This window comes from Nerophis lumbriciformis, linkage group LG21, assembly GCF_033978685.3.
Source record: "Nerophis lumbriciformis linkage group LG21, RoL_Nlum_v2.1, whole genome shotgun sequence".
NCBI lineage: Eukaryota > Metazoa > Chordata > Actinopteri > Syngnathiformes > Syngnathidae > Nerophis > Nerophis lumbriciformis.
In genome coordinates this window covers 30,532,501-30,560,000 of record NC_084568.2, presented here as the reverse complement: position 1 = coordinate 30,560,000, position 27,500 = coordinate 30,532,501, and the positions used below count along the sequence as shown (strand labels likewise).

General features: G+C 42.2%; 3 protein-coding genes across 6 annotated transcripts in view; 2 read left to right on the top strand and 1 right to left on the bottom strand.

Annotated features, from left to right (window-relative positions):
- Nucleotides 1-27,500, top strand: part of LOC133620856 (juxtaposed with another zinc finger protein 1) — a 115,231-nt gene that overhangs the window by 19,527 nt on the left and 68,204 nt on the right. The gene's annotated exons all lie outside the window — the stretch shown is intronic.
- Nucleotides 5,624-8,540, top strand: tril (TLR4 interactor with leucine-rich repeats). The gene has a single exon (XM_061983348.1). It carries the CDS (start codon nt 5,844-5,846, stop codon nt 8,094-8,096), a length of 2,253 nt encoding a protein of 750 aa, XP_061839332.1. The 5' UTR covers nt 5,624-5,843; the 3' UTR covers nt 8,097-8,540.
- LOC133620854 (cyclic AMP-responsive element-binding protein 5-like) overlaps nt 10,421-27,500 on the bottom strand; it is a 40,067-nt gene continuing 22,987 nt past the window's right edge. For all 4 annotated transcript variants that reach the window (XM_061982463.2, XM_061982462.2, XM_061982464.2 and 1 more), the window contains 4 exons: nt 15,472-15,738; nt 15,167-15,409; nt 14,995-15,103; nt 10,421-11,214 (listed from right to left, as the gene is read on the bottom strand). In XM_061982463.2, the coding sequence (XP_061838447.1) occupies nt 11,093-11,214; nt 14,995-15,103; nt 15,167-15,409; nt 15,472-15,738 (741 nt within the window). In that variant the 3' untranslated portion in view covers nt 10,421-11,092. The remainder of the gene's footprint in view (nt 11,215-14,994; nt 15,104-15,166; nt 15,410-15,471; nt 15,739-27,500) is intronic.

Sequence of the window (27,500 nt, the reverse complement as noted above, 5' to 3'; positions counted from 1 at the left end):
TTTACAAATGTTGAACAATTTTGGTCCCAGTATTGATCCCTGTGAAGCTATTGAAAGACAACACTGACATCTGAGGTGACGAAACAAATATTTATTAGTGTAATATCATAAGGAGCGGACTTACCATTACACAAACACAATCAAAATGTCTCTCTAAAACTATTGTCTAATGAAAATTATTATTTTTTGCTTTGAATTAGTCATCAGGATGGTCTTCAACAACTCTCCTGCTCCCTTTTTCATGCAATTAACTATTCTATGCTACTGCGCATGCGCACTCTTGATCACGGAAAACAGACCAAAACAAACCTGCTGGCACGGCTATGAAAGGTTTTTTAAAGAAGAAGCCGAGTTACCCAGGTGGAGTGGAGAATAGGGAAGTAAGAAGGAAGGAAGCAAACAGTTTTTATTCAAACTCCCCAAGGTGTCAACCCATTTCTCAGTGACAGCGAATGTATGTGATTAATACAGCAAAAGCAGCTGTCCGTGCAGCATGCACAAATATCACAAATATGTGAGTATTGTAGTGCAAGCTCTCGACACTAGCCTCGTCTTGTTCACACACTACAGGCCTTCACAATAATAGCGCTACGCATGGCATCTGGTCCAAACAAAAACATGATCTCGGAAAAACGGCTTACACTTAAGTAAATGTCGATTCATGGTCCTTGTAGTAAAAGTCAGTGATAGTCATTGTGCGGCTCGCCAAGCTTTATTGTGTAGCGCTCATGGTAGTTTCTAACCATAATGTTTATGTTATGTGGAGGGCCCCACTGACTAGTTTTGCCTTGGGCCCCCAAATGAACAAATACACCCTTTATGCCGCAGACCAATGATAAATAATCGCATTAGAGCAGTTCATGTTTTTTCCCTTTTCAGTGTTTCTTACTGTTGAGCGGTCTCATTTTTGTTGCACTTCCCGTTTTGGTTTGTTCTGCTGATCCTCAGCGCTATTCTCGTCGCCTGTGCCTGATTGCCAACGTCGGCGTTTTTTAGGGGAATATTTTCCCACCTTTTGAGGAAAATGGAACGCCTTTGAAGTTACTAGCCTTGGCCTTGGATTTTCTCAACGAAGATGAAAAACTATGACGGCACCCTGTTTCTTATCTATCCGCACACACACATTATTCCCTCCAGTTTTAATGGTGTTAGGATGTATCAGGTGCGGAGACTGAGAGTGGACAAGAAAGTGTGTGTTCCCAACACGTAGGCCAAGTTAACTTTTCGTTTCAATCTCTGCCTAGGCGGAACTGCGAGATGAATAAAAGCATTTGAGGAGAGCGACCATTTCAGAGACGGCTCTGGACTTTAGACAGCTCGGTCCTCTCGCCAGCGCTGGAACTGTTATTGTTTGTACTTACTTCTTTTTGTAGAATCAATTGGTAATTATTAATTTCTCGTCACCTCGCTTTATTTAGACAATTTTAGAATAAAATGATCTGGGAGGACTCTTCCCTTCAAAAGAGAGGGTCCCAATATCGGCCTCTTGACGCTAATTTAATGTCTTTTATGTTCAGGGTAGCGGGTGGTGTATATTGTAGCGTCCCGGAAGAGTTAATGCTGCAAGGGGTTCTGGGTATTTGTTCTGTTGTGTTTATGTTGTATTACGGTGCGGATGTTCTCCCGAAATGTGTTTGTCATTCTTGTTTGGTGTGGGTTCACAGTGTGGCGCATATTTGTAAAAGTGTTAAAGTTGTTTATACGGCCACCCTCAGTGTGACCTGTATGGCTGTTGACCAAGTATGCGTTTCATTCACTTGTGTGTGTGAAAAGCCGTAAATATTATGTGATTGGGCCGGCACGCAAAGGTAGTGCCTTTAAGGTTTATTGGCGCTCTGTTCTTCTCCCTATGTCCGTGTACCACTCTGTACAGCGGCGTTTTAAAAAGTCATACATTTTACTTTTTGAAACCGATACCGATAATTTCCGATATTACATTTTAAAGCATTTATCGGCCGATAATATCGGCAGTCCGATATTATCGGACATCTACTTACTACTTCTACTGGGTTGTCCATGGCTTTCTGCTTTTCGCCTTCCTTTTACTCATTTAATCTCTGCAGAGAAAGGGAAATATCTGCCAGCCCAGTTCAGGCACTGTGGCAGGCAGCCCTGTTTGGGGTCCTTAAAACTCCTGTAGTGTGCCAGCTTCTTTTTAAATCTGGGTGAACCACAGAACAGCTTACCTCTTGATTTTCTTTTCCTCATGCCCTCTCGAGTGGCCTTTACAATTTCTTACCATGCACCTTTTAATTGTATTACCACCAGCGACAGACCTCCCCCCATCCTCTAGGCCGCCACTAATGAATTAGTTTATAGTCTTTCTCGTTGCGACACAAACCAGACTGCCACCATGCCACGTCTTCTCACTGCATGCGCATGTTCTGCAGATGCGCAAAAAGTGTCGGTCGAGGAGGGGGTGGGAATGCAAGAGAGAAGAGTTGCCAGACAGGAAATGACCCCCAGAAAGAGGGGGCTTCCCCAAGGGTTGTATTTTTCTGTCTCTCGACTCAGAAAGCTGACTATGATGTCTTCCAAGCGAGGGGAGCATGAGAACGAGGCCAATCGAGGGGCGCTCGGAGCCTTTTGTTCTAAGAGGGTCATCCAGTCATGGTTCTGAAAACCATTTGAGCGATTTCCCTCAACTTTGCTTACTTCCTGCATGCTGGTTGCCAGTGGCTAGTCCACACCATGTTGTGACAAAAAACTCTTCATCTGAACTTCCTTCAATCGCTTCTCATTTGGCCAAATTACGGTCTACACTTTTACACTTTCAACCTAACAGATCAGATCTGGCACGTCTTCTTCCAGTGTCGACGACCTGAATTCCTTTTCTCACAAATGTCAACCATGTGTGAACCCCAGTGACGTGCGGTGAGGTTTATGACTGGTGAGGCACTGACTTCATCACAGTCAGATTTACAAACATATGAACCCTTAAGAGTATCTTATTCACCATTTGATTGGCAGCAGTTAACGGGTTATGTTTAAAAGCTCATATCAGCATTCTTCCTTGCTTGGCACTCAGCATTAAGGCTTGGAATTGGGGGTTAAATCACCAAAAATTATTCCCGGGCGCGGTGCCGCTGCTGCCCACTGCTCCCCTCACCTCCCAGGGGGTGATCAAGGGGATTGGTCAAATGCAGAGGACAAATTTCACCACACCTAGTGTGTGTGTGACAATCATTGGTACTTTAACTTAACTTTAACTTTACACATACAATCTGTAGCACACAAAAAAGCACGTTTAATTAAAAAAAGGTTATTATGGTCTTACCTTTACTTATAAGTGCGGGAACAGTGGTGTTCGTGTTGGAGTTGTGAATGAATGAAATATGAAATCCGTGCTGCAGTCTGCAGGTGTACCTAATGTTGTGTCCCTGCAGTCGTTCACGTACGGCTCCTCCGGTGCGAGCATTGTTGTTTTTGCACTTTTTGGCTTCTTGTTAAGTTTTTTTGGGTGGATTCGGTCTTGCACGTGGAGGGTTTGGGTGTGGCTTTGGTTGGTGTGGCGCTCCCGTCGGGAGGTGCATTAACCGGCACCAGGAGGCGGGATTACTGCGAGCATCAGCCAGTGCGTCTTCGCAGCAGTTTTTTGATTGCTCAGCACAAGAAATATGTTACACACATACAGTTGTTGACAAAATACACTGTACATTAAATACCTCAGCTAACTAAACTATGGAAATGTATAATATAATTCATATAGCAATACGGTCTCACTGCACAGCAGGCCAGCAGTTAGCCGAGTCATTGCGCAATCCATGTTGAGGCACTGAGTGACGTGCCTCAACTGGCTGCTGATCACCGCACCGTCTCTTCTCAGTATTTGAACGGCAAATGTGAAAATTCAGCGATTTTGAATAAAAATAATCTAAAACTGGTGAAGTTAAATGGAAAATAACTTTATAGTATAATCACTGAATACATATAACAATTTAATACATTTTTTTTCTTTTTACATTTTTTTTCTTTCCATGATGGCAGGTGAGGCGGGGCCTCACCTGCCAGCACGTCACTGGTGAACCCCATGCTTTCTCTATTACCAAGAGTGCTAATGAGAAGAGTATACATTCTCAGAAATAAAGGTATAGTGTTTTTTCTGTCCCTCGAGGTGCACATACAGGACTAATTATTGGATGTCCTAGCTTATGCAGGGCAAGGAATGAAGAGATGAGCTATGAAACTGAATAGCGTAAGACCAATATAAGGGACTTCACCTTGCCAACAAATAGCTCAAATGATTATCGTTTTCCTGCAGTTGGTAACCCAACCATAAAAGCAATCGGCGAGCGCAGACCTCCGTCAGACCGTATCGCCCAATAGTAAAGAATCCTTTATTAAACAATCCTGAATCAGACGGTGAGTTAGATCGCCCCCAAAGCCGAATCACTTGTTCCATGTCCCATTTTTGACAATTCCTGGAAGTTTTATCAAAATGCGGCCTTAACTTTTTGAGCTACAGTATGTTGCTAACAACAAAGACAAACAGACCCCAGTGAGTACACGGGAAACCGACACCGAAAAGACCCACAATTATGAACTTAGCAAAGTTTGCGATGGTCTGCAATGCTGAGTGGAGTACAATGAGCAGGCGACACGCATCCCCAGAATTACTAATATTGTACTTTAGTCATTAGAAAACAAAGTTGAAAATTTGCCTAAGCTTCCTTTAGTTAACTGAAGACTGTAGAGTCCAACCCATTTGTACACTATTACAATAAAATCTGCTTTTAAAAACAGTAATACCTCTACTTAGGAGGTAACCTATTCACACTTGTATCTCAAATCATCAAATCTTCACTCCCATGGTTAGAAAAACAAAGTTATGTCGATCTCTAGCTATGAGCTAATGCTAGCGGGTAAAACCGGATGTTTTGGGCGGATGTTACAGGGTTCACTTTGGCATATGCTATGCCAACTAAGGGCAGGGATTCTTGCAACTCCGATTTTAGCTTGCGACTTGAAGCATGACCATTAGCTGAGAAACAGCTCTTATTTCAAAACACTCTTAAGTTGAGGTACCACTTTTGCACCTGATAATTGAGTTAAGTTTGATAGTAACACTATAATGCACACTTTGCAATGTAACCTCCAAAGTCAATTTAGAAACAAATGTTGCCAAAGGAGTCACATGTGTCTTTTATCATAATATTTGCTGAAGTCACAAATGAGAATCCATTTTTGTTTTACTTTTGAGACATATTTTCAGAGAAATGCTTATGTTGAACTGTAAATTGTTTGACTTTTGCAAGGTGGCACCCCTTAAGTTTAGCTCCTAATACCATACAGTGATGAGTTAAATGTGTTTTTTCTGTTAATGTGCTGTGCATTGTACTTTTGACTCATGCAACAGTTTAAAAGATAAAAAAAATCAGCATTTAATAGGCTTGGTTTGTTTACTTATACACACATTGAATAGCGTGGGAAGGCCCATGTCTGTTTTGTCCATTCATCCACGCGGTGAGTGCGCTCGGGCACGCGCAGGAAACTCGGTCAACTCCCTCTCTTTGAGTGCACGTGCAACCCTGCAACTTGACTTGCTCATTTGTCAGGGTTGCAGAGGAGGGACCACAACTGTGTGTGTGTGAGTGTGTGTAATTCGCAGCAGATGACCACTTCAGGGGATGGAGTTTTTTTTTTCCAGAGGTGAGCATTTTTTTTCCTCAGAAGGCACCAGAGCACAAATGACTTTGCTCTACATGTTGCTGCAGCGATGGAGCATTTCTGTGGTCTGGTGTTGTCCTCTGAACAGCAACAAGTGATGCATTTGGTGGTCTCCTGAAATCAAATTAAAAAAAAGAGGACGCGGATGCCGCACCAGTGCCACCAGCACTGTGGGGATGGATACCGGCTATTTCCTGGTGAGGACTTATTTTTTCCTGCTGTTCCTCCATGGATTCACCTACTCCTTCTCCTCCGTTCCTGCCGTGGGAGTTTGCCCCAGCCGCTGTGACTGCCAGCATCCCCAGCATCTCATGTGCGCCAACCGAGGTTTGCCCACTGTGCCACCTCACAGCAGCAAGCAGGATGAAGTGCTGGTCTTCAGCCTCGGAGGGAACTTCATTGCAAACATCTCTGCCCTCGACCTTGCAAGGTACACCGCCTTAGTGAGGTTGGATTTACAGTTCAATCGAATCCAAAACATCCACCGTGAAGCGTTTGAGAGACTGTCCAGTTTGGAAGAGCTCTACTTGGGACATAACCGCTTATCTCACGTTGAAGCTGGGACTTTGAAACCGCTGAAGAAGCTTACAGTCCTCTATGTCAACAACAACGACATCCTGCACGTACATCAGCAACTTTTTACCAGCTTGGACCATCTTGTTAAACTGCGCCTCGATGGAAATCGAATAGAAAGTTTGCAGGATTCCGTTTTTAAGGACTTGACCAATCTACGTTATCTCCACCTGGAGTCAAATCATCTGCAGCACATTCACAAAAATGCCTTTTCTGAACTCGCCCACCTGCGCTTTCTCAACTTGTCTCACAATAAGCTGTCCACCCTGCGTGGTGCCCTCACTTTTTCCCATCTCCAAGCCCTGACAACTTTACTCCTCTCTGGAAATGCCATTCGGCATGTTGGGAATAAAATGTTCCAAAATCTACAAAGACTCTCCAAACTCTCTCTCAGTAACAACAGGATTCCTCATCTGGGCAGAAGGACTCTGCTTGGCCTATCAAGCCTCAAAGAGCTCTTCATGGATGGTAATGAGCTGGAGGAGATCCCAGCTGAACTTCTAGATCCCCTGAAACTCATCGAGCATTTGGACATCAGTCGCAACCGCATTTCTAATGTTGACTCTTTGGCTTTCATGCACCTCAAACATCTACAGGTGCTGAAGCTAAAGGACAACATCCTAACCAGCCTTTCTGGGGATGCTTTCAGACTAAACCCCTTCCTTCATGATGTAGATCTCCATGGCAACAACTGGACCTGTGATTGTCGCATGCAGGCACTGAAAAGTTGGATGTCTGCTGTGCATTCTCAAGGGAAATTGTTGGATGTGCTTGTGCAATGCCACCACCCAGTATCTCTAAGGGGGACATACCTGGACAATGTGAACAGTTCCCAGCTGGAGGCCATTGGTAATTGGACTCATTTGTGCAGGGGCCTAGGTGAACCTAAGGAGAGCCAGGGAGGGAAGCTGTGGATCAAGATAATGCAGGATGAGACCGGAAGGAAAAGGGAAGAACAAGTGCAAGGAGATCAAGAAGGCAAAGAACCAGAGTTGTCTCCTTCTATCGAACATAAGGAGTCCCTCAGAACCAAGTCACGGAAACGTGCCAAAATGGGTCTAAAATCTAAACCACAATCACAGCAGGGCTTTCCCACACCAAGTCATGCTGGCAACCAGAGGAGAACCCCCACTCCTTCAGTCCCATCAAGAGAACGCTTTGATCTTCTGAGGATGTATCACAAGTGGGGTCCTTCTGTCGTCACAGATCCATGTGTCTTCAACCACATCGTCATCACGAATGTAACCGTAGACCAGATAACGAGCAGCACCGTTGTAGTCTACTGGACAACCCGGGAAAATCTAGGTCTAGATGAAGTCCAGTATCGGATTTTGTTTGACAGATTCGGAAGACCAGACCGCTTCCCGCGTTATGTTTACGCCCCTGCCTCATCCCGCTCTGTGACCCTGCAGGAGCTCAGCCCGGATGTCACCTACATGGTATGTGTGGAAGGCGTGGTCGCTGGTTCCGTGTGTCAAGTGGCACCCCGGGACCACTGCTCAGGTCTGGTCACGCTTCCCGAGAAGCACGCCTCCGCAACTTCTGCCCTACAACTGTTGACGGTTCTTACTGTGGCCGGGAACGCCGTGCTGCTGCTGGTAATCGGAGGAGTGTGGCTGGGGCGGAGCCTGAAGAAGAAGTTGCAGAGGAGGAAGTCGGCGGTTCACGTGCGCCACATGTACTCCACCAGGAGACCGTTTCGACCCAACGCGGCGAGCGCGTCCGTGTCTGCTGACTTTACCAGCTACCAAAGTAGCCGCCTGGCCCGTCTTATACAACCAGAACTGGGAGATCTCATCGAGTTCCCTTGTGACCGCTTTCAGGATACTGGTTCCTCTCGCAGAGACAATGACTAACCCAGATTCCCTGACTAGCTTCCTTCATGGGACTTCACATTGAAGCAACCATTTTTTGTTACATTATATCTTCAGGAATAATATAGACCTGAAACTTGGACATACCTTATGGAGTTGTACTACAACTGTAGAATTATGCTGTATTTCACAAGAGTGAGTACACACCTTTCAGTTCATGAACCAGTCAGTATATTATATCTTAAGGGATGGTGCTATAGAAATGAAACTTGCATATGACTTAGAGTAGTCAGTGCACAGCTTGTATAGATTTACTATCCACTAACAATGACTCCAGACAGAGTTACTGTCTAAATAATGTCATGGGCTGACACCGGAGAGTTTTGAGGGAATCTCCTACTGTAATATTGTGAAGCACAGCATGATCCCCTTCCTTGGCAAAAACCAAAACCAAAACCAAAAACCCCTCTAAGTTGCCTTGCACTCATGACTGCATTGATGAATTCCATGGCCAAGAGGATTAAGGCCGTGCTCGATATAGATGGGTACCGAATTCAGTACTTTTATAGGTATCGACCGAAGTAAATCGGTACTACTGGTTACAGATTCACGTAAAATCAAACCATGCCATATTTCGATATCTATGAGCATGTGACGTCACGTCCGGTTGTAGCCTCTAGCACTCAGTGCTTGACTGCTTGTTTCCCACTCAGAGTGGACATAGCGGACTACCTTGAGGTAATGTCACAATGTTCAATGCCAACAAAGCAAGAAGTAGGTGCTTAAGATTAAAGTATGGCTCAACTTTCAAAATGAGCTCGCACAATGCTAATTTTCATTGGATTTGCCATAGGTATGCTACCAGTCAGCATTTGCGATTTTACATGGTGATTTTAACACATCCAAATTTGTCAATGAAAACTACAACAAAGATGCACGCTACAATCACACAGCTGATGTGTAATAAGTACAATACTTACAGTTTAAACATTTCGTAGGCCTCAACAAAATACAAGACTGGCACATAATAGCAAAGACTACTTCCTGGCTAAGGCAACACACTGTAGTCCATACACTACTGCCATCTAACATCTTGCAGTTGCATACAAAATCTATAATACTTGCAAATGAGACACAGAAGTGTACAAAAACAATATGACAACGGAACAGCATAGCTTTGTGTTAAATAAATAACACATGTTGATAATTTACGTTTATTAACACATTTGAATACACTCAAAAGTACCGCAAATTGGTACCTTTGAGTACCAGTATCAATTCCCATATCGATATCCTGTATCATACAGTAGTTACTTTATACAAGCTGTACACTGACTACTCTAAGTCATATCTCAGTTTAATTCCTATAGTACCATCCCTTGAGAAGATACAATGGTTCCTTTGTGAGATACAACATACAACTAAACGTGTATCTCGTGATCTGTGAAGTATCGTGTTTTTCTCCTGGCAATAAAGCAACAATAGAGCCATCGGGGCTTTTTCAGAGCCCAAAGGAAGGCAAAAAAACATTTACATCCTCTTCCCTTGTCCTGTGCTTTTTTACATTTCCTCCCACCTGCTCGTGTTATCTTTTGTCATGTTTGGTCTGCAAGTGTGCATGAATGACCGATCGCCGATTTCAACTGTGGTGCTAGTTTTGAATTTTTTTACAGACATCCTCTTGTCTTTTGGACAGTTTTGTGTGTTATACTCTCTTAAATGTCGTTCTTAAGGCTTTTTTAACAAGAAAAAGTATGTCGCTGGAGTGCAGTTTTATGTCCTGGCTGGAATCAAACCTGACCTTTTGATCATGAAATGCACATAAATTCATTGTTTCTCAGACAAGCTGGCCTTATTTCTGAAATCCTGCAATATAAAAGTGCACATCAGCCACTTTTTAAGAGACGTTCATTTAATATGTTTCATCAAAATGAAATACTCTATATACTCTCTCAGGCAATGGACTCATACTGGCGTATTGGGTAACAATATCACAAGCTGTCACTAGAGGGCACTGTTGAGTCGTGAGCACCCTGCAGTACACTCCACATGAAACAATGAAGGGAAAAAAAGCACAAAAGTATTTTTTATTATTATTATTATTATTACAGACTAAAAGTACAGAGATTGTCACCATCTTTACAGTACAAAAAGAGTAATTCAAGTGCAAATTAAATTATACTACACTGTAAAAATGTCATTGTAATTCACAGCAAATTACTGGCTAATAATTACTTTCACAGTAGCAGTTACAGGCATTTTGTGTTAAATATCTTTACAGCAATTTACTCTAACTGCAAAGCTGGGATTTTACAGGGTTTGAAGAAATGTTCATCAATATTTTCACCATATTTTGTACACTATAACTGAAAAGTTACAACTAAGCTCTGCTATGTTAGTTCATCACAATAAAATTACAACCCTATGCTGTTATGTCACAAATTTATTTTTTCTATTAATTACTTTTAACCGCATACTTACGCTACAAGAGTAGTCTACAGAACCACACGAGGAGACACATCCGTTTGAATTTACAGTCATTCGTGCAGAGGACTATGGTTACAGTATTTTATTGTTAATTGCTGTGAAATATAAATGTCATATTTTTTACATTTCATCAGTTGTTTTTCTTGTAATGTTACGGTACATTTTTGACAATAGGATTTTACTGCGAAAACATACTGTTAAATGCTGTGAAATCCTGGTCATTTTTACAGTGTAGATCAGGAGGTGCCGGGAGTTTTAGTTTTTTTTTTTTAAAAAGTGCCTGAAAAGAGATACTGCATCATATTGGGGTTAGATTATGATGCAATTATCATATGAAGTAGAAAAATATTACTATTTGATAAGCTGCCCCTGCATTGGAAAAGAAGGCAAAAGGTGCACACTTGCATACGCTTTGTTTAAAATACCAGCTTATAGTATCTATGTTTCAAAATGAGTGCAAGATGGCGGAGCATGAAATAAGTGTGCATAGGTCAGAGAGGGCAAGGCTTTCGTAGAAAAATACAACCAACAAAAACAATGTTAAGAAGTCTCTAGCGTGCAGACTGTTGCGTGTTGCCTCCCGCCGAGGACGTGGTGATGCTGTTGTGTTGGACGGCCCGCAGGTGACGCAACGAATCTACAGGGGTGGGACTTCCTCCCGGGCTCACCCCTGCTGCTGGACAACAGAGACAGCTGTCAATCAAAGTCCTGCGTGGGTTGTCCTGCTTGTGCTCCTTTTTGTGGTGCGACGGCTCAACAACAACAATCCCTTTTCAATCCAATAAGGCAAAAAATATCTCTTTTATTCATATAAAAAAATGAGTACTGTGCATGTACAAACATTTAAAAAGGCAACAACAAAAATAGTATGAAAAATGGCACACATTTCAATTTGCGATGAAAGAATGTAATGGCCAGTTTGACTGAAGCCACAAAGTGCAATGTTTTGTTTTTTAAAGCGTCTCATTTAAACGGCGAGTGCAGCGATTACCAAGCCCCATCAGAATAAAAGTGCTGATCTTCGCAATTAATTACAGCATTCTGCATTCCTTTACCATAGAGCAGGGATATTCAACTCCATTGTTTTGGGGTGGGACTTCTCCCTTCACTATTACTTATTTTGTACGAAGAACCAGCGTATAGTACACATTTGATTTTGGTCTCTTTATTTTGTAACAAGAATCTTCTGCTCTTTTGAATGACTTTCTACAAAAACTATTTTTCCAATTAGGTTCATTAGGTCTTCTAAGAATGATGTACTATTTATTCTTACAGACCTGTGTAGAAACCGTAGCCGAAACAGTCAGGTACGAAAATCAACACAGGTCTGGCTATAATAATAAAAATGACATGTATACAAAATTCTTGTCAAAGATAAAGTACTCTTGTGTTTTTAAGAATATGCTGCAAAAAGGTCAGTCTCTCACACATTTTTTGAACTGAACCAAGTGAATAGCCCAAATGATGAAAAAGGGGACCTAAGATGGAACCTTGAGGAACACCACTAGTATAAATAAATACAGGTGAAACGCAAAATATTTGAATATCGTGAAAATGTTGGTTTATTCTAGTAATTGGATTTACAAGGTGAAACTAAAGTATGACACAGGATCATAACATGCAACTCAAGATATTCCAAGCCTTCTTTTGATATAATCTTGATGATTAAGGTTCACAGCTTATAAAAACTTCAGACGCTTTTTGGTTTTTAAAAACTGTAATCCATAATGATAAACATGATCTGAAATAAAGGCTTGACATATTTCACTTTGCATGTAATGAGTTTATGGCCTTGTTCATACCGCTTGTCCATTCTGATTTTTTTTGCCCATATTCGACCTGTATCGGATTTTTTCATGTCAACATGAAAATTGCAATTGTGAATTTGTCATATCCGACCCAGGCCCCTTTCGTATGTGGAAATAAATTGGATATGCGTTCGGACTGCGTTCATCCGACTAAAACGTCGTCAAATAGCGAGAAGTGTCATAGTTATTTGCCAAAAGAGGCGAGCCCAGAGAAGCACACGATCCCTTTTGGTGCAAGAGTAGCACGTTTATGGATGGTCTCATTCATCCAGGTCATGGTAGTCTTAGGGTGTTCAATCGATCGCAACTGGACTGTTCAATTTGTCTTAGACCTGTTCGCGCTGCAATTTTTTTTGCCCCTTATCTGATTTTCTTATGTCAATGTGAACAGTTCAATTCTAAATTTTTAAAATCCGACCCAGGCCCCTTCCGTATGTGAATATAAATCGGATATGCATCGAATGTGACTGCAGTCTGAACTTTCAGGTCGCGTTCATTTGACTAATATGTCATCAAATAGCGATAAGTGTCATAATTAATCGCCGAAATAGACTGTCGACAACGGAGCAGAAAACAGGTGAAAATAAAAAGTTTTAGGAACTCGCGTGAAAGTGCCACCAATCCTGTCTGACTGCTCGCCCACAGACAGGCTCTTCAAGCAGACATGAAGGCAAAATACCCCGCAAAATTGCCAGAGCCAAAATACTGGTCCTCATCCATCATAATGTTCCATGTGCAATAATTCTGTTCAGAAAATGTTGACTTTGATTTTGCACAAAATCCCTGAAATCGCCACAAATGTGTCAGAACTGAGACCGACTAGTGAAAGCCATGTTTACTTCCTTCAACACTGCAGTGCGTGCGACGTCATGTCCACATGCAGGTCCGGTTGCATTCACGTTAGAAATCAAATTTTTTTGTTGTCATGCGAACGCCCACTAAAAAGATCGGATTTGGCAAAAACAATCTGAATTGGACAAAATTTTAAAAACAATTTGAATTTCCCCTGGAAGTTGAACAAACGACTGCTGACCGCATGTGAAGCAAACAAGCTACAGCAACACCTTAGTTCAGGGGTCGGCAACCCGCGGCTCCGGAGCCGCATGGGCTCTTTGATCACTCTGATGCGGCTCAGCTGCATACTTGACGACCCTCCCGATTTTCCCGGGAGATTTCCGGATTTCGGTGCCTCTCGCAGAAAACTCCCGGGATTAATATTCTTCGATTTTCACCCTAACAATAATAATAAGGGCGTGCCATGATTGTACAGCATTTGGCGCCCTCTACAATCTGTACAAATAGCGTGCCAGCCCAGCCTTTTGTTATATGCATCTTCTGCTTGCACGCGTAAGTGACAGCAAGGCATACTTAGTCAACAGCCACACAGGTTACACTGACGGTGGCCATATAAAAAAACTTTAAGACTCTTACTAATAATGCGCCACACTTTGAACCAAAACCAAACAAGAATGACAAACACATTTTGGGAGAACATCTGCACCTTAACACAACATAAACACAACAGAACAAATACCCAGAATCCCATGCAGCCCTGACTCTTCCGGGCTACATTATACACCCCTGCTACCACCAAACCCCCCCCCCCCCCGTGCGTCGGTTGAGGTGGGCGGGGTTTGGTAGCGGGGGTGTATAATGTAGCCCGGAAGAGTTAGGGCTGCATGGGATTCTGGGTATTTGTTCTGTTGTGTTTCTGTTGTGTTACGGTGCAGATGTTCTCCCGAAATGTGTTTGTTATTCTTGTTTGGTGTGGGTTCACAGTGTGGCGCATTCTTAGTAAGAGTGTTAAAGTTTTTTATATCGCCACCGTAAGGGTAAACTGTGTGGTTGTTGACCAAGTATGCATTGCTGTCGCACACGTGAGCAAGTAGAAGCCCCATACAACGTGTGGCTGGACCGGCACGCTGGTTGTCGTGGGTGCTAAAAGCTGTACCTTCACGGCACGTTCGAAAGAAAAGTTGCCTCGTATTTCGTAGTCTGTCGGAAAAATCGGGAGGGTTGACAAGCGCCACTCATATAAAACTTGCGTGCCGCACTAGCATTCAATTTTCAAATTAAGGTGTGGGCCGCGTGTCTGAGACCCTTGGTTTAAACATAGCACAAAGCAAAAAAAAAACTTTGTATGCAATGTTATTTCATTTTAAATTACAAAAGATTTTTGTGGCTCCCATTGTTTTCTTTAATTTGTGAAACTGGTCAAAATGGCTCTTTGAGTGGTAAAGGTTGCCGACCCCTGCCTTAGTTACATAAATCACAATAAAACGATAACTGCCGAAAAGGAGAGGACTTAAAGAAGAACTCCTCAGTTATGTAAGTCACGAGTTTGGACGCCAGTGTTCTATGTCTGTTAGCCAGGTTCAAATGTCAATGCAAGGTTCTGCAAATGTATTTGCAGTGGTCCAACAGGAGCACTCTAGTCTTTTTAGGAAGTGAACTGAGGGGCCGGCATAGTGTCATTCCCGGGTTGGTTTTGGCCCCCGGGCCGCCAGTTGAATAGCCCTGCCATAGAGGGTAATGTAATGGCCAGTTATCCCAATACGTTTGTCCATCACGTGCTATGGACAGCGTATTTGGTCACAGGTGTAGACAATAGCAGGTCAGAGCTGGGTATAGTGGGGGTTACTCACTAGTGTACCCCTGTGCTTCTCTCTGCCTGGCTGTGACAGGACAGTCCTTGTGGGTGAGCAGAATCTGCTTCAGCTGACCCACCTCCGACCTCAACGACGTCACCTCGTTCTACGGAGGAGAAGACACGGTGAAGTCGTGCGCAGGTGACGGAAAGAGAAGAGCGTGTCCCACCTGCAGCTGGAGGTTGTTGTGCGTCAGCTCCTCGGCTTTCTTCTCCAGCGACGACACCCATAGTTTCCTCTTCTGTCTGCAGCGCGTTGCGGCCGCTCTGTTGCGCTCCAGAAACTTCTGCCGGCGCTCGTCGGGGTCCTGCTCCGAGCTCCGCCTGCGGCGGCCGCAGCTCCCACCAGACTGCAGCGCGTGCTGGGAGTGCGGCGATTGGCAGGGGTGGAGCTGCTGCGGAACGGGCGACACCTGTGGACGCGGAGGTTTTTCAGAAAGGAGGTCTTCGACAAGATGGGGATGAAGAGTCATACCTGAGCAGGTACAGACGGGGGAAAGCCGGGAGGTGACCCTTGGGGGTGGTGAGAGGGGGGAGATTGGTGGCTTTGGGGGCTCCCGAGGTGCTGTGGATGGCATCGCTGCTGGTAGCTGAGGGATGTCAGCTGAGGATGCGGGTGATGGTGGTGTTGTAGTGGAGGAGCCTGGTGGCGCTGTGACATCATCTCCATCATGGCGCTCGGAGGGTTGACCATTACTGGGTGATGGTGTTGGTAATGATGGCTCATCATCTGCTTGGACCTCTGTAATGAAGCATAAGTACGAGTCGTGTTAAGGATACTGTCTGGAGCAGAGGTCTTCAAGGAGGGGTCCGCAGAGGTGAGGTGGGGGATTCAGGGAGCGTGAAATATATTTTTTATATTTCCCCTTGCAATATTTTCACAAATGCAGATGTCTTTAAATGGAATTGAACATTGAGCCAACACGCTGTCGTGTAGTTGAATGTAGATAAATAACATGAATAAACATAGTGTTATATTCATGCTACAGGAGGATTAACGTGCAAGTTGTCAGCGAGTAATTGCTGTGCTAGTTGCCAGATAGCGATTAGCCTGTTAGCTGTCAGAAAGTGATTAGCACACTAGTTGCCAGCTAGCTGTTAGCTGCACAATACTGTTATTTGAATATCGTTAGCATGGCACAATATCAAGGTGACTTTTAGGAGCAGTTTGATGTCTACCGTATTTTCCGCACTATAAGGCGCACCGGATTATAAGGCGCACCTTCAATGAATGGCCTATTTTAAAACGTGCATAGAAAAGGCGCATAGAATAGACCAGGGGTGCTCATTATGTCGATCGCGAGCTACCGGTCGATCTCGGAGGGTGTGTCAGTCGATCACCAGCCAGGCATTAAAAAAATAGTCCTAAAAATGAGCGATCATAAATCTTCACTATGACGTCACTTTCGTCACTTGATTGACATTCACGGCACCCGAGGGTCTTCTGAGATGACGCTGGCTGCTGCCAGCTCATTAAAATTACCGACTGGAAGGCGAGAAACACTTTATTTCAACAGACTCTGGCGCCGTACCTGTCGTCAAAACTCCAAAGACCGACTGCACAGTTGCACAATAAAAGCGCTGCTTCATCCTGCCTGCGCTACCAAAATAAGAGTCTCAGAAAGCTGGCGTGCACAAGCTAGCAAGCTACGGAGTTTGCCGACAATGTATTTCTTGTAAAGTGTATACAAAGGAGTACGGAAGCTGGATAAATAAGATGCCAAAAACCAACCACTTTCATGTGGTATTGGACAGAAAGGAGGACTTTTTTTCTCCTCCATTCGAAAATGCGGACCTTATCCGCACCACTGTCTGATTCCAATCAATGCAAGTCATCAGAATCAGGTAATACACCAACTTATATTCTTGTCTTCATGAAAGAAAGGAATCTATATGTGTTAAACATGCTTGTATTATCTTTAAACACTTTTAACTTATTAACAATAATAACTATATGTGTTAAACATGCTTGTATTATCATTAAACACCTTTAACCTGTTAACAATATTAATTATATGTGTTAAACATGCTTGTATTATCTTTAAACACCTTTAACTTATTACCAATATTAACTATAAGTGTTAAATACGCTTGTATTATCTTTAAACACCTTTAACTTGTTAACAATATTAACTATGTGTTAAACATTCTTGTATTATCATTAAACACCTTTAATTTATTAACAATATTAACTATATGTGTTAAACATGCTTGCATTATCATTAAACATCTTTAACTTGTTAACAATATTAACTATATGTGTTAAACATGCTTGTATTATCATTAAACACCTTTAACTTGTTAACAATATTAACTATATGTATTAAACATGCTTGTATTTTCATTAAACACCTTTAATTTATTAACAATATTAACTAGATGTGTTAAACATGCTTGTATTATCATTAAACACCTTTAACTTGTTAACAAAAACGTATGTTTCATAAATAAGTAAATATAAATTATACATATGAATGAGGTAGATCCCCACGACTTGATCAATTGAAAAGTAGCTCGCCTGCAGAAAAAGTGTGAGCACCCCTGGAATAGACGCTACAGTAGAGGCTGGGGTTACGTTATGCATCTATTAGATGGAGCTGCGCTAAAGGGAATGTCAACAAAACAAATAGTGATTGTACTGACACTTCTACTTGTTGCTCTCTGTTCAACAACCCACTGTTCCAGTTTGTCCTCCAACTGTAGCCATCTCGCTTTGTTCCCTCGGAAACTCTGTTTAGTCTTCTTTACTTGGCGCAGGTCATCATGTTGCTTCCTCCACTTCCGCACCATTGATCCGTTAATGTTAAATTCTCTCGCTGCTGCTCTATTCCCGTGTTCTACTGCGTGACTGATCGCCTTGAGTTTAAACTCTGCCTCGTAAGCGTGTCTCTTAATAGGAGCCATTTTTGGGTCTTTACATAAAGTTTAGGTCTCGCAACTACGGAACTTAATTTTCCCCCGTAGAAAAAGAAGCGCTTCTTCTTCTACGGTAAGCAGCCGTAGAAGGGGGGAAATGAAGTCGGCGTAGTTACCGTAGTTGCGAGACCTGTTGTGGCTCAATATTCATCCATATATAAGGCGCACTGGATTATAAGGCGCACTGTCAGCTTTTGAGGAAATTGGAGGTTTTTAGGTGCGCTTTATAGTGCGGAAAATACGGTAATACAATCATAGTTTCATAGGTTCCCCCTCCTGTCCATCAGTTTTGGGGTCCTTGGCCTGGAAAAGGTTGAAGACCCCGGGTCCAAAATTGTAATTCTCTTGTCAGGGTTAGACATTCCGGAAAGAAAAAGTTCCGTTTTGCAAAACACTTCAGAGGATGTGCAAAAAAACAAAACTGTGCAGCAATGGCTCCTTTTACTGCAAGCTTTTTGTATCATGTGTCAATCAAAAGTCATAGTGTTCTTGCTTGACAGTGCGTGGAAGTGGACACAATGTATACAGTTTTGACTTTTTCAGTTACGATACGGATACGGATATTGCAGCCTTGTGTATTGGACGATACCGATGTTAATCCGATACAATATCAGCACAAAACATAGTACATACTTTTATTTTGTAATGTTATCAAAAACGATCAATTGTTTGACATTCAAGTTAAACATTCAAAAAAGGTTGTGACATTTCGACAATAAAATTGCATTTGTGCAAAAATATCGGCCTTTTATCAAGTTAATTCAAATGAAGCAAACAAGTACTTTAATGTGAATAATCGCGATTATTCAAAAAATTTGAGGTTGATTCATCTGATTTTTAAAAACTGATTATTGACAAGTCCGAGTCCATGGTTTTCGCCCGGAAAAGGGTGGAGTGCCATCTCCGGGTTGGGGAGGAGACCCTACCCCAAGTGGAGGAGTTCAAGTACCTCGGAGTCTTGTTCACGAGTGAGGGAGGAGTGGATCGTGAGATGGACAGGCGGATCGGTGCGGCGTCTTCAGTAATACGGACGCTGTATCGATCCGTTGTGGTGAAGAAGGAGCTGAGCCGGAAGGCAAAGCTCTCAATTTACCGGTCGATCTACGTTCCCATCCTCACCTATGGTTATGAGCTTTGGGGAGCTCAAAGTAAAGCCGCTGCTCCTCCACATCGAGATGAGCCAGATGAGGTGGTTCGGGCATTTGGTCAGGATGCCACCCGAACACCTCCCTAGGGAGGTGTTTAGGGCACGTCCAACAGGTAGGAGGCAACGGGGAAGACCCAGGACACATTGGGAAGACTATGTCTCCCGGCTGGCCTGGGAATGCCTCGGGATCCCCCGGGAAGAGCTGGACGAAGTGGCTGGGGAGAGGAAAGTCTGGGCTTCCCTGCTTAGGCTGCTGCCCCCGCGACCCGACCTCAGATAAGCGGAAGAAGATAGATGGATGGATGGAATTATTGACAGCACCACTTTTCAATGAAACAACTAGCATATCCCTCTATTTAAAGTCAAATAATAGTGTTTGTAAATGTCGGGCTGGCGAATCCAACGTGTGAATTCTTGCTGTCACAATGAAAATGCAAAATGTAAACAAGTTGTCATGACCTGTGGGTGCACATTCTCCCCCCCTCTCTGAGCCTCCTAGACAGCAACTCAACAGTAACAGCCGATAAGCATACAACTCGGCAAGCACCTCGCCTCAAAGAGCCCTTCCAAACAAATACCGGGCAGACAGGATCAAATATTGCAGTATGTCAGTGCTCTTCAACTGGCGGCACCGGGGCCAAATCCGGTCCGGGAATGACACTCTACCAGGCCCAGTTCCGCTCAAAACTAGGTAGGCAGATATTTTTGAAGCAAATTCCTAAAAACACAATATTGCTCCTGTTCTAAAGAGCAGTGTTTCTTCACCAAAGAGAGTGTGTTTCTCAACTGTGGTCCGTATGGGTCGCAGCGGTACCCAGTTGTAACACACTTTTCCACCACTTGTGGCAGTAATGACATTTGCAAACAAACAGAAGAAGTCTGTAGCTAAAGTCATAGAGAAGTCTCTTAAAGGGGAACTGCACTTTATGAGAGACAAGAAGACAAAAGGTTTTTTTTGCATTCTAACATATAAGATTCGGCTCGTTCTTGGTGGCTAGCAATGCAGCTAATGGGAGCAATCAGTTCTATCTCTAAAACACTTTAAAATACATTCAAAAACCGCTAACAATACTTAATTTACGTTCTGTAACCTGTATAATAACCAAGCTGTAGCAACATTGTTATCGTAAGAGCAAATACTGAGGAACTATTTTTCTAGCGTAGTAACACATCGGCATATATTAGCCGTAAAAGCGAACTACGGCGAGAGATAAGCTAGCTTTTACAACAACGCAAAACGCGTTTGAGTTTATATTGCACAACACAATGCGATAGGACACCAATCTGTACTAAGTGGGAAATTTGAACAATCTTATTGCATTATCTGTAAAGTATTATTTCATGTTTTATTTGTACACAGCTAGCCAGACAGCATGTGTACTGTAGTTTAATAACACGCATGATGTGCTGCGTGTATCTTGATCAATATAAAGTGCGGCTCACTCGATGGACAGTTGTCTTTTAGTACAGCTGGCCGGGGACGTTTTTCCGGTTTATTTGGGTAAGCACTCCATTTATGTGGAAATAGCTTGTATCCAAATTCCACATTTGTAGCTTTGAGTGGCTTTCAGCTCACTTTATCGGCTTCCGTCTGCTCCATGTTTCACACTTCCTTTGTGCTGGCTTTTAAAAGCAGCAGTTCATCCTCAGTATATTAAGATTAAAAAAGATAAGGTTGTGAATCCTCATTTGTCCAAAAATAGTCATCTTTGTTGTTTCTTACTGAATCTGCCATGATTAGAACACACACACGCGTCTGTTTCTGGAGGTAGGACCATACGTTGTTGCAGGAAGTCGGAAATGCGCTGCTATGGAAACGGAAAAATGCGCGGAAGAAGTCAGTTACGACAATAATTGAAATGACCAAAATACAGTAAATATTGAACATATTTTCCCCAAAATATGTTTTAAAGTAGAATATTTGATGTGAAGTAATTGGATCCTTAAATAGGTCAATAATTCATAACAACATTGATTTCAATTAATATTTTTTGAGCAATGACAGTTTTTGGGGGAGGAAAAAAACAATAAAATTAAAGGGCCACATTCATAAAAGTGTTAAAAATAAGTCATATATTATTATTGTTTTTTTTTTGTTTTTTTTTTACACAACGTTCAAATCGCTTATATCTCTAAATCATCTTTCAGGTATATCTCTATATATGAAGGTTTTTTTTGTTGATTGTTTATTTCAATGTATTATGCTCTTTTTGTCAAAACCACTTTTTTATGGCAAAAAAACTAAATATGCAAATTCCCCCACCCCCAAAATGTTTGAAAGTAGGGTATTTGATGTGAAATAATTGGAGCCTTAAATAAGTCAATAATCCATCCATCCATCCATTTTCTACCGCTTATCCCTTACATAACAACATTAATTTTAATTCATTATTATTTTTGAGCAATAAAAGTTTTTGGGAATAAAACAAAAACAAAAAACTACAGTTCTTGGAAATCCAAAAGGGCCAAATTCAGAAAAGTGTTAAAAATATGTCATTTTTATTTTATTTACACAACGCTTAAATCTCTGGCTCAACTTCAAGTCTATCTGTATACATGATTTTATTTTAATGTATTATGTCCTTTTTGTCGAAACCACTTTTTTATGGCAATAAAACAAAATATGCAATATTTTCCCCAAAAAAATGTTTTAAAGTGGAATATTTGAGGTGAAGTAATTGGAGCCTTAAATAGCTCAACAATTCAGAAAAACATTGAATCAATATTATTTTTGAGCAATGACCGTTTAAAAAAACAAAACAAAATAACACTAAAATTATTGGGGATCAAAAAGGGCTACACTCATAAAAGTGTTAAAAATAAATCATACATTTACATATATTTTTAGTTTTTTTATGTTTATTTTATGCCCTTTTTGCGAAAGAAAACGTTGTTTTTCATTTTGCAGACACCCAAAATATGCAATATGTTCCCCAAATAAAATTTCAAAGTGGAATTTTGGATGTGAAGTAATTGTAGCCTTGAATAGGTCGATAATTCATTACACCATTGATTTTGATTCATTATTTTATTTTTTATTTTTTTTTAAAACAGTTTGTGTTATTAAAGTCAAAACTGCAACTTTTTCCCGTAGCATTTCACCTGTTTGTTCTTTTACTCCACCTTTTATTATCATTTTTTTAGTTTTTGTATGTACTGCGGGCTACGAATGGCCCCCGGGCCAAACTTTGGACACCTTTGCTGTCATAGGGATGTTCTCAGACTGGCTTTTTTGCAGAAGGTCCTTTAGAAAAATCAGCAGAGCGCTCCCGTATAAATATACAACAATCAAATGTCTACTGTGGAGCAGGCTGGTTCCCCAGAATAAACAAAACATGACTAATAGTGAAGGGAGAAGAACAATTTAGTTGGTTTATGCTTGATATCTTCACACTTTCACATCATCTGAGCAAATATACGGGCTAGTTTATCCCCATCTCACATTTCTCCTCCACTTGGAGAGAAGGTAGAGCGAGAGAGAGAGAGAGAAAGAGAGAGAGAGAGGGAGGCATCGTGTTTGCAGCATGACATCACCCCCCTCCATGGCAATATTGCTATCTGCTCCAAGTTACACAATATTTCTTCAAGAGCCGACTCTTTTCCCCCCACCAGCCCTCCTCTCTTCCACTTCAACCATCCAGAGACAGTGAGGGGAAAATGGGAGCACATGAAACAGCTGCCAAGGATGAGGTCACTGTGCTGTCTGTGCCACACACACACACACACACACGCACGCACGCACACACACACCCACACACACACACGCACGCACGCACGCACGCACGCACGCACGCACGCACGCACGCACGCACGCACGCACGCACGCACGCACGCACGCACGCACGCACGCACACGGGACAGGACAGGGCATGAGTATTTCAGTTGTGTTTACTACATAGAAACACCCTGACACTGGGCACAGTGGGCTCGTGATGACATCATGGATCTCCTTGGCCTGCATGACACACGCTGTTGATATTTCCGCGTGAATGAAACTTTTACCGTCCCACACTTGAAGACACTTTCGCCAAGGTGAGCCCTCAAAGTTGGGTTCCGGTTTGGATGGGAGCCAGCGATCCACTTTATTTAGCGCGTGTGTGTGTTAAAGCAGGTCCCTTTTTCACGGTTTTCTTTCAAAGTGGCCTTTGATAGCTCACGCGTGTTTAACAATTGATACAACAAGTGAAGAGAGAGCTTCTGCAACATTTACCAGCAGAGAGGATTGTTGATGCAGAGAAATGAAAACAAGAAAAAAGCCACAGAGGGCATGTAGACTGTGACTTCCTGCAGTGTGTGTGTGTGTGTGTGTGTGTGTGTGTGTGTGTGTGTGTGTGTGTGTGTGTGTGTGATATCACCGAGCATTCCAAGTGTGGCCTTTTTATTTACGCACAAATTTACAAAATGTTTCAAATTAACCCCAAAAAATAGGAATCCAAATAATTAGGGATGTTCCAATCATGGTTTACTGCTACCGATTCCGATACGGTTCGTATAAGACAGGGGTCGGCAACCAGTCAAAGAGCCATTTTGACCAGTTTCACAAATTAAAGAAAACAATGGGAGCCACAAAAATCTAAATTTAAAATGAAATAACACTGCATACAAAGTTTTTTTTTTGCTTTGTGCTATGTATTAACCAAGGGTCTCAGACACGCGGCCCACACCTTAATATGAAAATTGAATGTTAGTGCGGCCCGCAGGTTTTATATGAATGGCGCTTGACAGCGTCATACTTGTCAACCCTCCCGATTTTTCCGGTAAACTACGAATTTCAGGGCAACTGTTCTCTTGAACGTGCCGTGAAGGTACAGCATTTAGCGCCCACTACAACCAGCGTGCCGGCCCAGCCACACGTTGTTCGGGGCTTCTGCTTGCTCACGTAAGTGACAGCAAGGCATACTTGGTCAACAACCACACAGGTTACACTGACAGTGGCGGTATAAAAAACTTTAACACTCTTATTAATAATGCGCCACACTGTGAACCCACACCAAACAAGAATGACAAACACATTTCGGGAGAACATCTGCACCGTAACACAACATAAACACAACAGAACAAATACCCAGAATCCCATGCAGCCCTAACTCTTCCGGGCTACATTATACACCCCCGCTACCAAACCCCGCCCACCTCAACCGACGCACAGAGCGGGGGGGGGGGGGGGGGGGGGGGGGTTGATGTGTGAGGGAGCAGGGTTGGGGTGGGGGCGGGGTTTGGTGGTAGCAGGGGTGTATAATGTAGCCCGGAAGAGTCAGGGCTGCATGGGATTCTGGGTATTTGTTCTGTTGTGTTTATGTTGTGTTAAGGTGCAGATGTTCTCCCGAAATGTGTTTGTCATTCTTGTTTAGTTTTGGTTCAAAGTGTGGCGCATTATTAGTAAGAGTGTTAAAGTTGTTTTATATGGCCACCGTCAGTGTAACCTGTGTGGCTGTTGACCAAGTATGCCCTGCTGTCACTTACGTGTGCGAGAGGCACTGAAATCCGGAAGTCTCCCGAGAAAATCGGGGGGGTCGGCAAGTATGCAGCTGAGCCGCATCAGAGTGATCAAAGAGCCGCATGCGGCTCCGGAGCCGCGGGTTGCCGACCCCTGGTATAGGAACAAGCAATGTCATCGAGCAGTGACTAAGTTTGTGGTCAAAAGCTTGCAGAAATTTGCCACATCGATGCTCCTTCAGTAGGGGAATGTTCAACTGTAGTCGGAGATAAGTTGCATGTTTGTTTGCAGGTTTGATATATTCCACGTTGCATGTTATGTGTCATTATTTTAGTTTTACTTGTAAATCTAAACAAACCTTTGCAAGGTATAATTTCTAGGGAGATGACAAAGATTCTTAAATGTTTAAATTTTTTTATGAAATGTTACATTCTTGTGTAATTTCCACACACTTACTAAAAAAATCTATTTTCAAAAGTTTTTTTTCCTAGGCTATGTGTCTCTTAAAGGGGAACATTATCACAATTCCAGAAGGGTTAAAACCATTAAAAATCAGTTCCCAGTGGCTTATTTTATTTTTCGAATTTTTTTCAAAATTTTACCCATCACGCAATATCCCTAAAAAAAGCTTCAAAGTGCCTGATTTTAACCATCGTTATATACACCCGTCCATTTTCCTGTGACGTCACATAGTGATGCCAATACAAACAAACATGGCGGATAGAACAGCAAGGTATAGCGACATTAGCTCGGATTCAGACTCGGATTTCAGCGGCTTAAGCGTTTCAACAGATTACGCATGTATTGAAACGGATGGTTGTAGTGTGGAGGCAGGTAGCGAAAACAAAATTGAAGAAGAAACTGAAGCTATTGAGCCATATCGGTTTGAACCGTATGCAAGCGAAACCGACAAAAACGACACGACAGCCAGCGACATGGGAGAAAGCGAGGACGAATTCTGCGATCGCCTTCTAACCAACGATTGCTATGTGTTTGTTTGGCATTAAAGGAAACTAACAACTATGAACTAGGTTTACAGCATATGAAATACATTTGGCAACAACATGCACTTTGAGAGTGCAGACAGCCCAGTTTTCATCAATTAATATATTCTGTAGACATACCCTCATCCGCTCTCTTTTCCTGAAAGCTGATCTGTCCAGTCCAGTTGGAAATGCATCTGCTTTGAGTGTCGCAGGATATCCACACATTCTTGCCATCTCTGTCGTAGCATAGCCTTCGTCGGTAAAGTGTGCGGAGCAAACGCCCAATTTCTTGCCACTTTCGCATCTTTGGGCCACTGGTGCAACTTGAATCTGTCCCTGTTCGTGTTGTTACACCCTCCGACAACACACCGACGAGGCATGATGTCTCCAAGGTACGAAAAACAGTCGAAAAAACGGAAAATAACAGAGCTGATTTGACTCGGTGTTTGTAATGTGTTTGAGAAAATGGCGGATTGCGTCCCGATGTGACGTCACGTTGTGACGTCATCGCTCCGAGAGCGAATAATAGAAAGGCGTTTAATTCGCCAAAATTCACCCATTTAGAGTTCGGAAATCGGTTAAAAAAAAAAAGGTCTTTTTTCTGCAACATCAAGGTATATATTGACGCTTACATAGGTCTGGTGATAATGTTCCCCTTTAAGACCTCACTGTTGGCTTTGCAAGCTCACGTTAGCTCTAACTAAATTGATACTAATACCGTATTTTTCGGACTATAAGTCGCACCGGCAGAAAATGCAAATAAATTTCCCCCAAAAATGCGACTTATACTCCAGTGCGATGTATACCGTATTTTTCGGAGTATAAGTCGCACCGGCCGAAAATGCATAATAAAGAGGGAAAAAAAACATATATAAGTCGCACTCGAGTATAAGTCGCATTTTTTGAGGAAATTTATTTGATAAAAGCCAACACCAAGAATAGACATTTGAAAGGCAATTTAAAATAAATAAAGAATAGTGAACAACAGGCTGAATAAGTGTACGTTATATGAGGCATAAATAACCAACTGAGAACGTGCCTGGTATGTTAACGTAACATATTATGGTAAGAGTCATTCAAATAACTATAACATATAGAACGTACTATACGTTTACCAAACAATCTGTCACTCCTAATCGCTAAATCCCATGAAATCTTATACGTCTAGTCTCTTACGTGAATGAGCTAAATAATATTATTTGATATTTTACGGTAATGTGTTAATAATTTCACACATAAGTCGCTCCTGAGTGTAAGTCGCACCCCCGGCCAAACTATGAAAAAAACTGCGACTTATAGTCCGAAAATACGGTACATCTTTTTACATCTAATCTTTTTTTCCCAAATAAGAATCGATAAGAGAACCGAATCGTTGAGCAGAATCGAAAGTGGAATCAAAACCGGAACAATCTTGTCAATTCCCATCCCTCCAGGGACTCTGAAGAAACGTTTATCCTTTTTGCGATTTGAACGATTCGCACAGCTGAAAACAACACAAACATAGGACATTTTTTCTTCCAGAAAGGCTTAATGAAGGCTTTGCCAACATTCGCTCGCTTGACCACCACTTCCAGCCTCAACATCATGTGAATACAACCTATAGAGTGAAAATCTTTCAATGTGCTATTAATGGTTTAACAATACCAACACTGTATTTCAACTAGTTCCTTCTTCTCTTACTACATACCATTTGTTTGATCAAAACAAAGTCAAAAGTGCACAATTACTACGCATAAGCTACTTAATATTATTATTATTATTATTATTTGTTTTTTGATGTCAAAATCCTGGCAACTGAGCTGCCATTTTTTTACTGTAAAAATTATGGTCGTTTTTACAGTGCATTACTGTAACTGTGAAAAACAGTATGACTGTTATTTTTACAGTAAAAGTCTGGCAAGTGAGCTGCCTGTTTTTTGGGTTGTTTTTTTTTACTGTAAAATCCTTGGTTGTTTTACAGTCCATTACTGTAAATTAAAATCGGTACCATTGTGTTTTTTACGATAAAATTCTGGAAA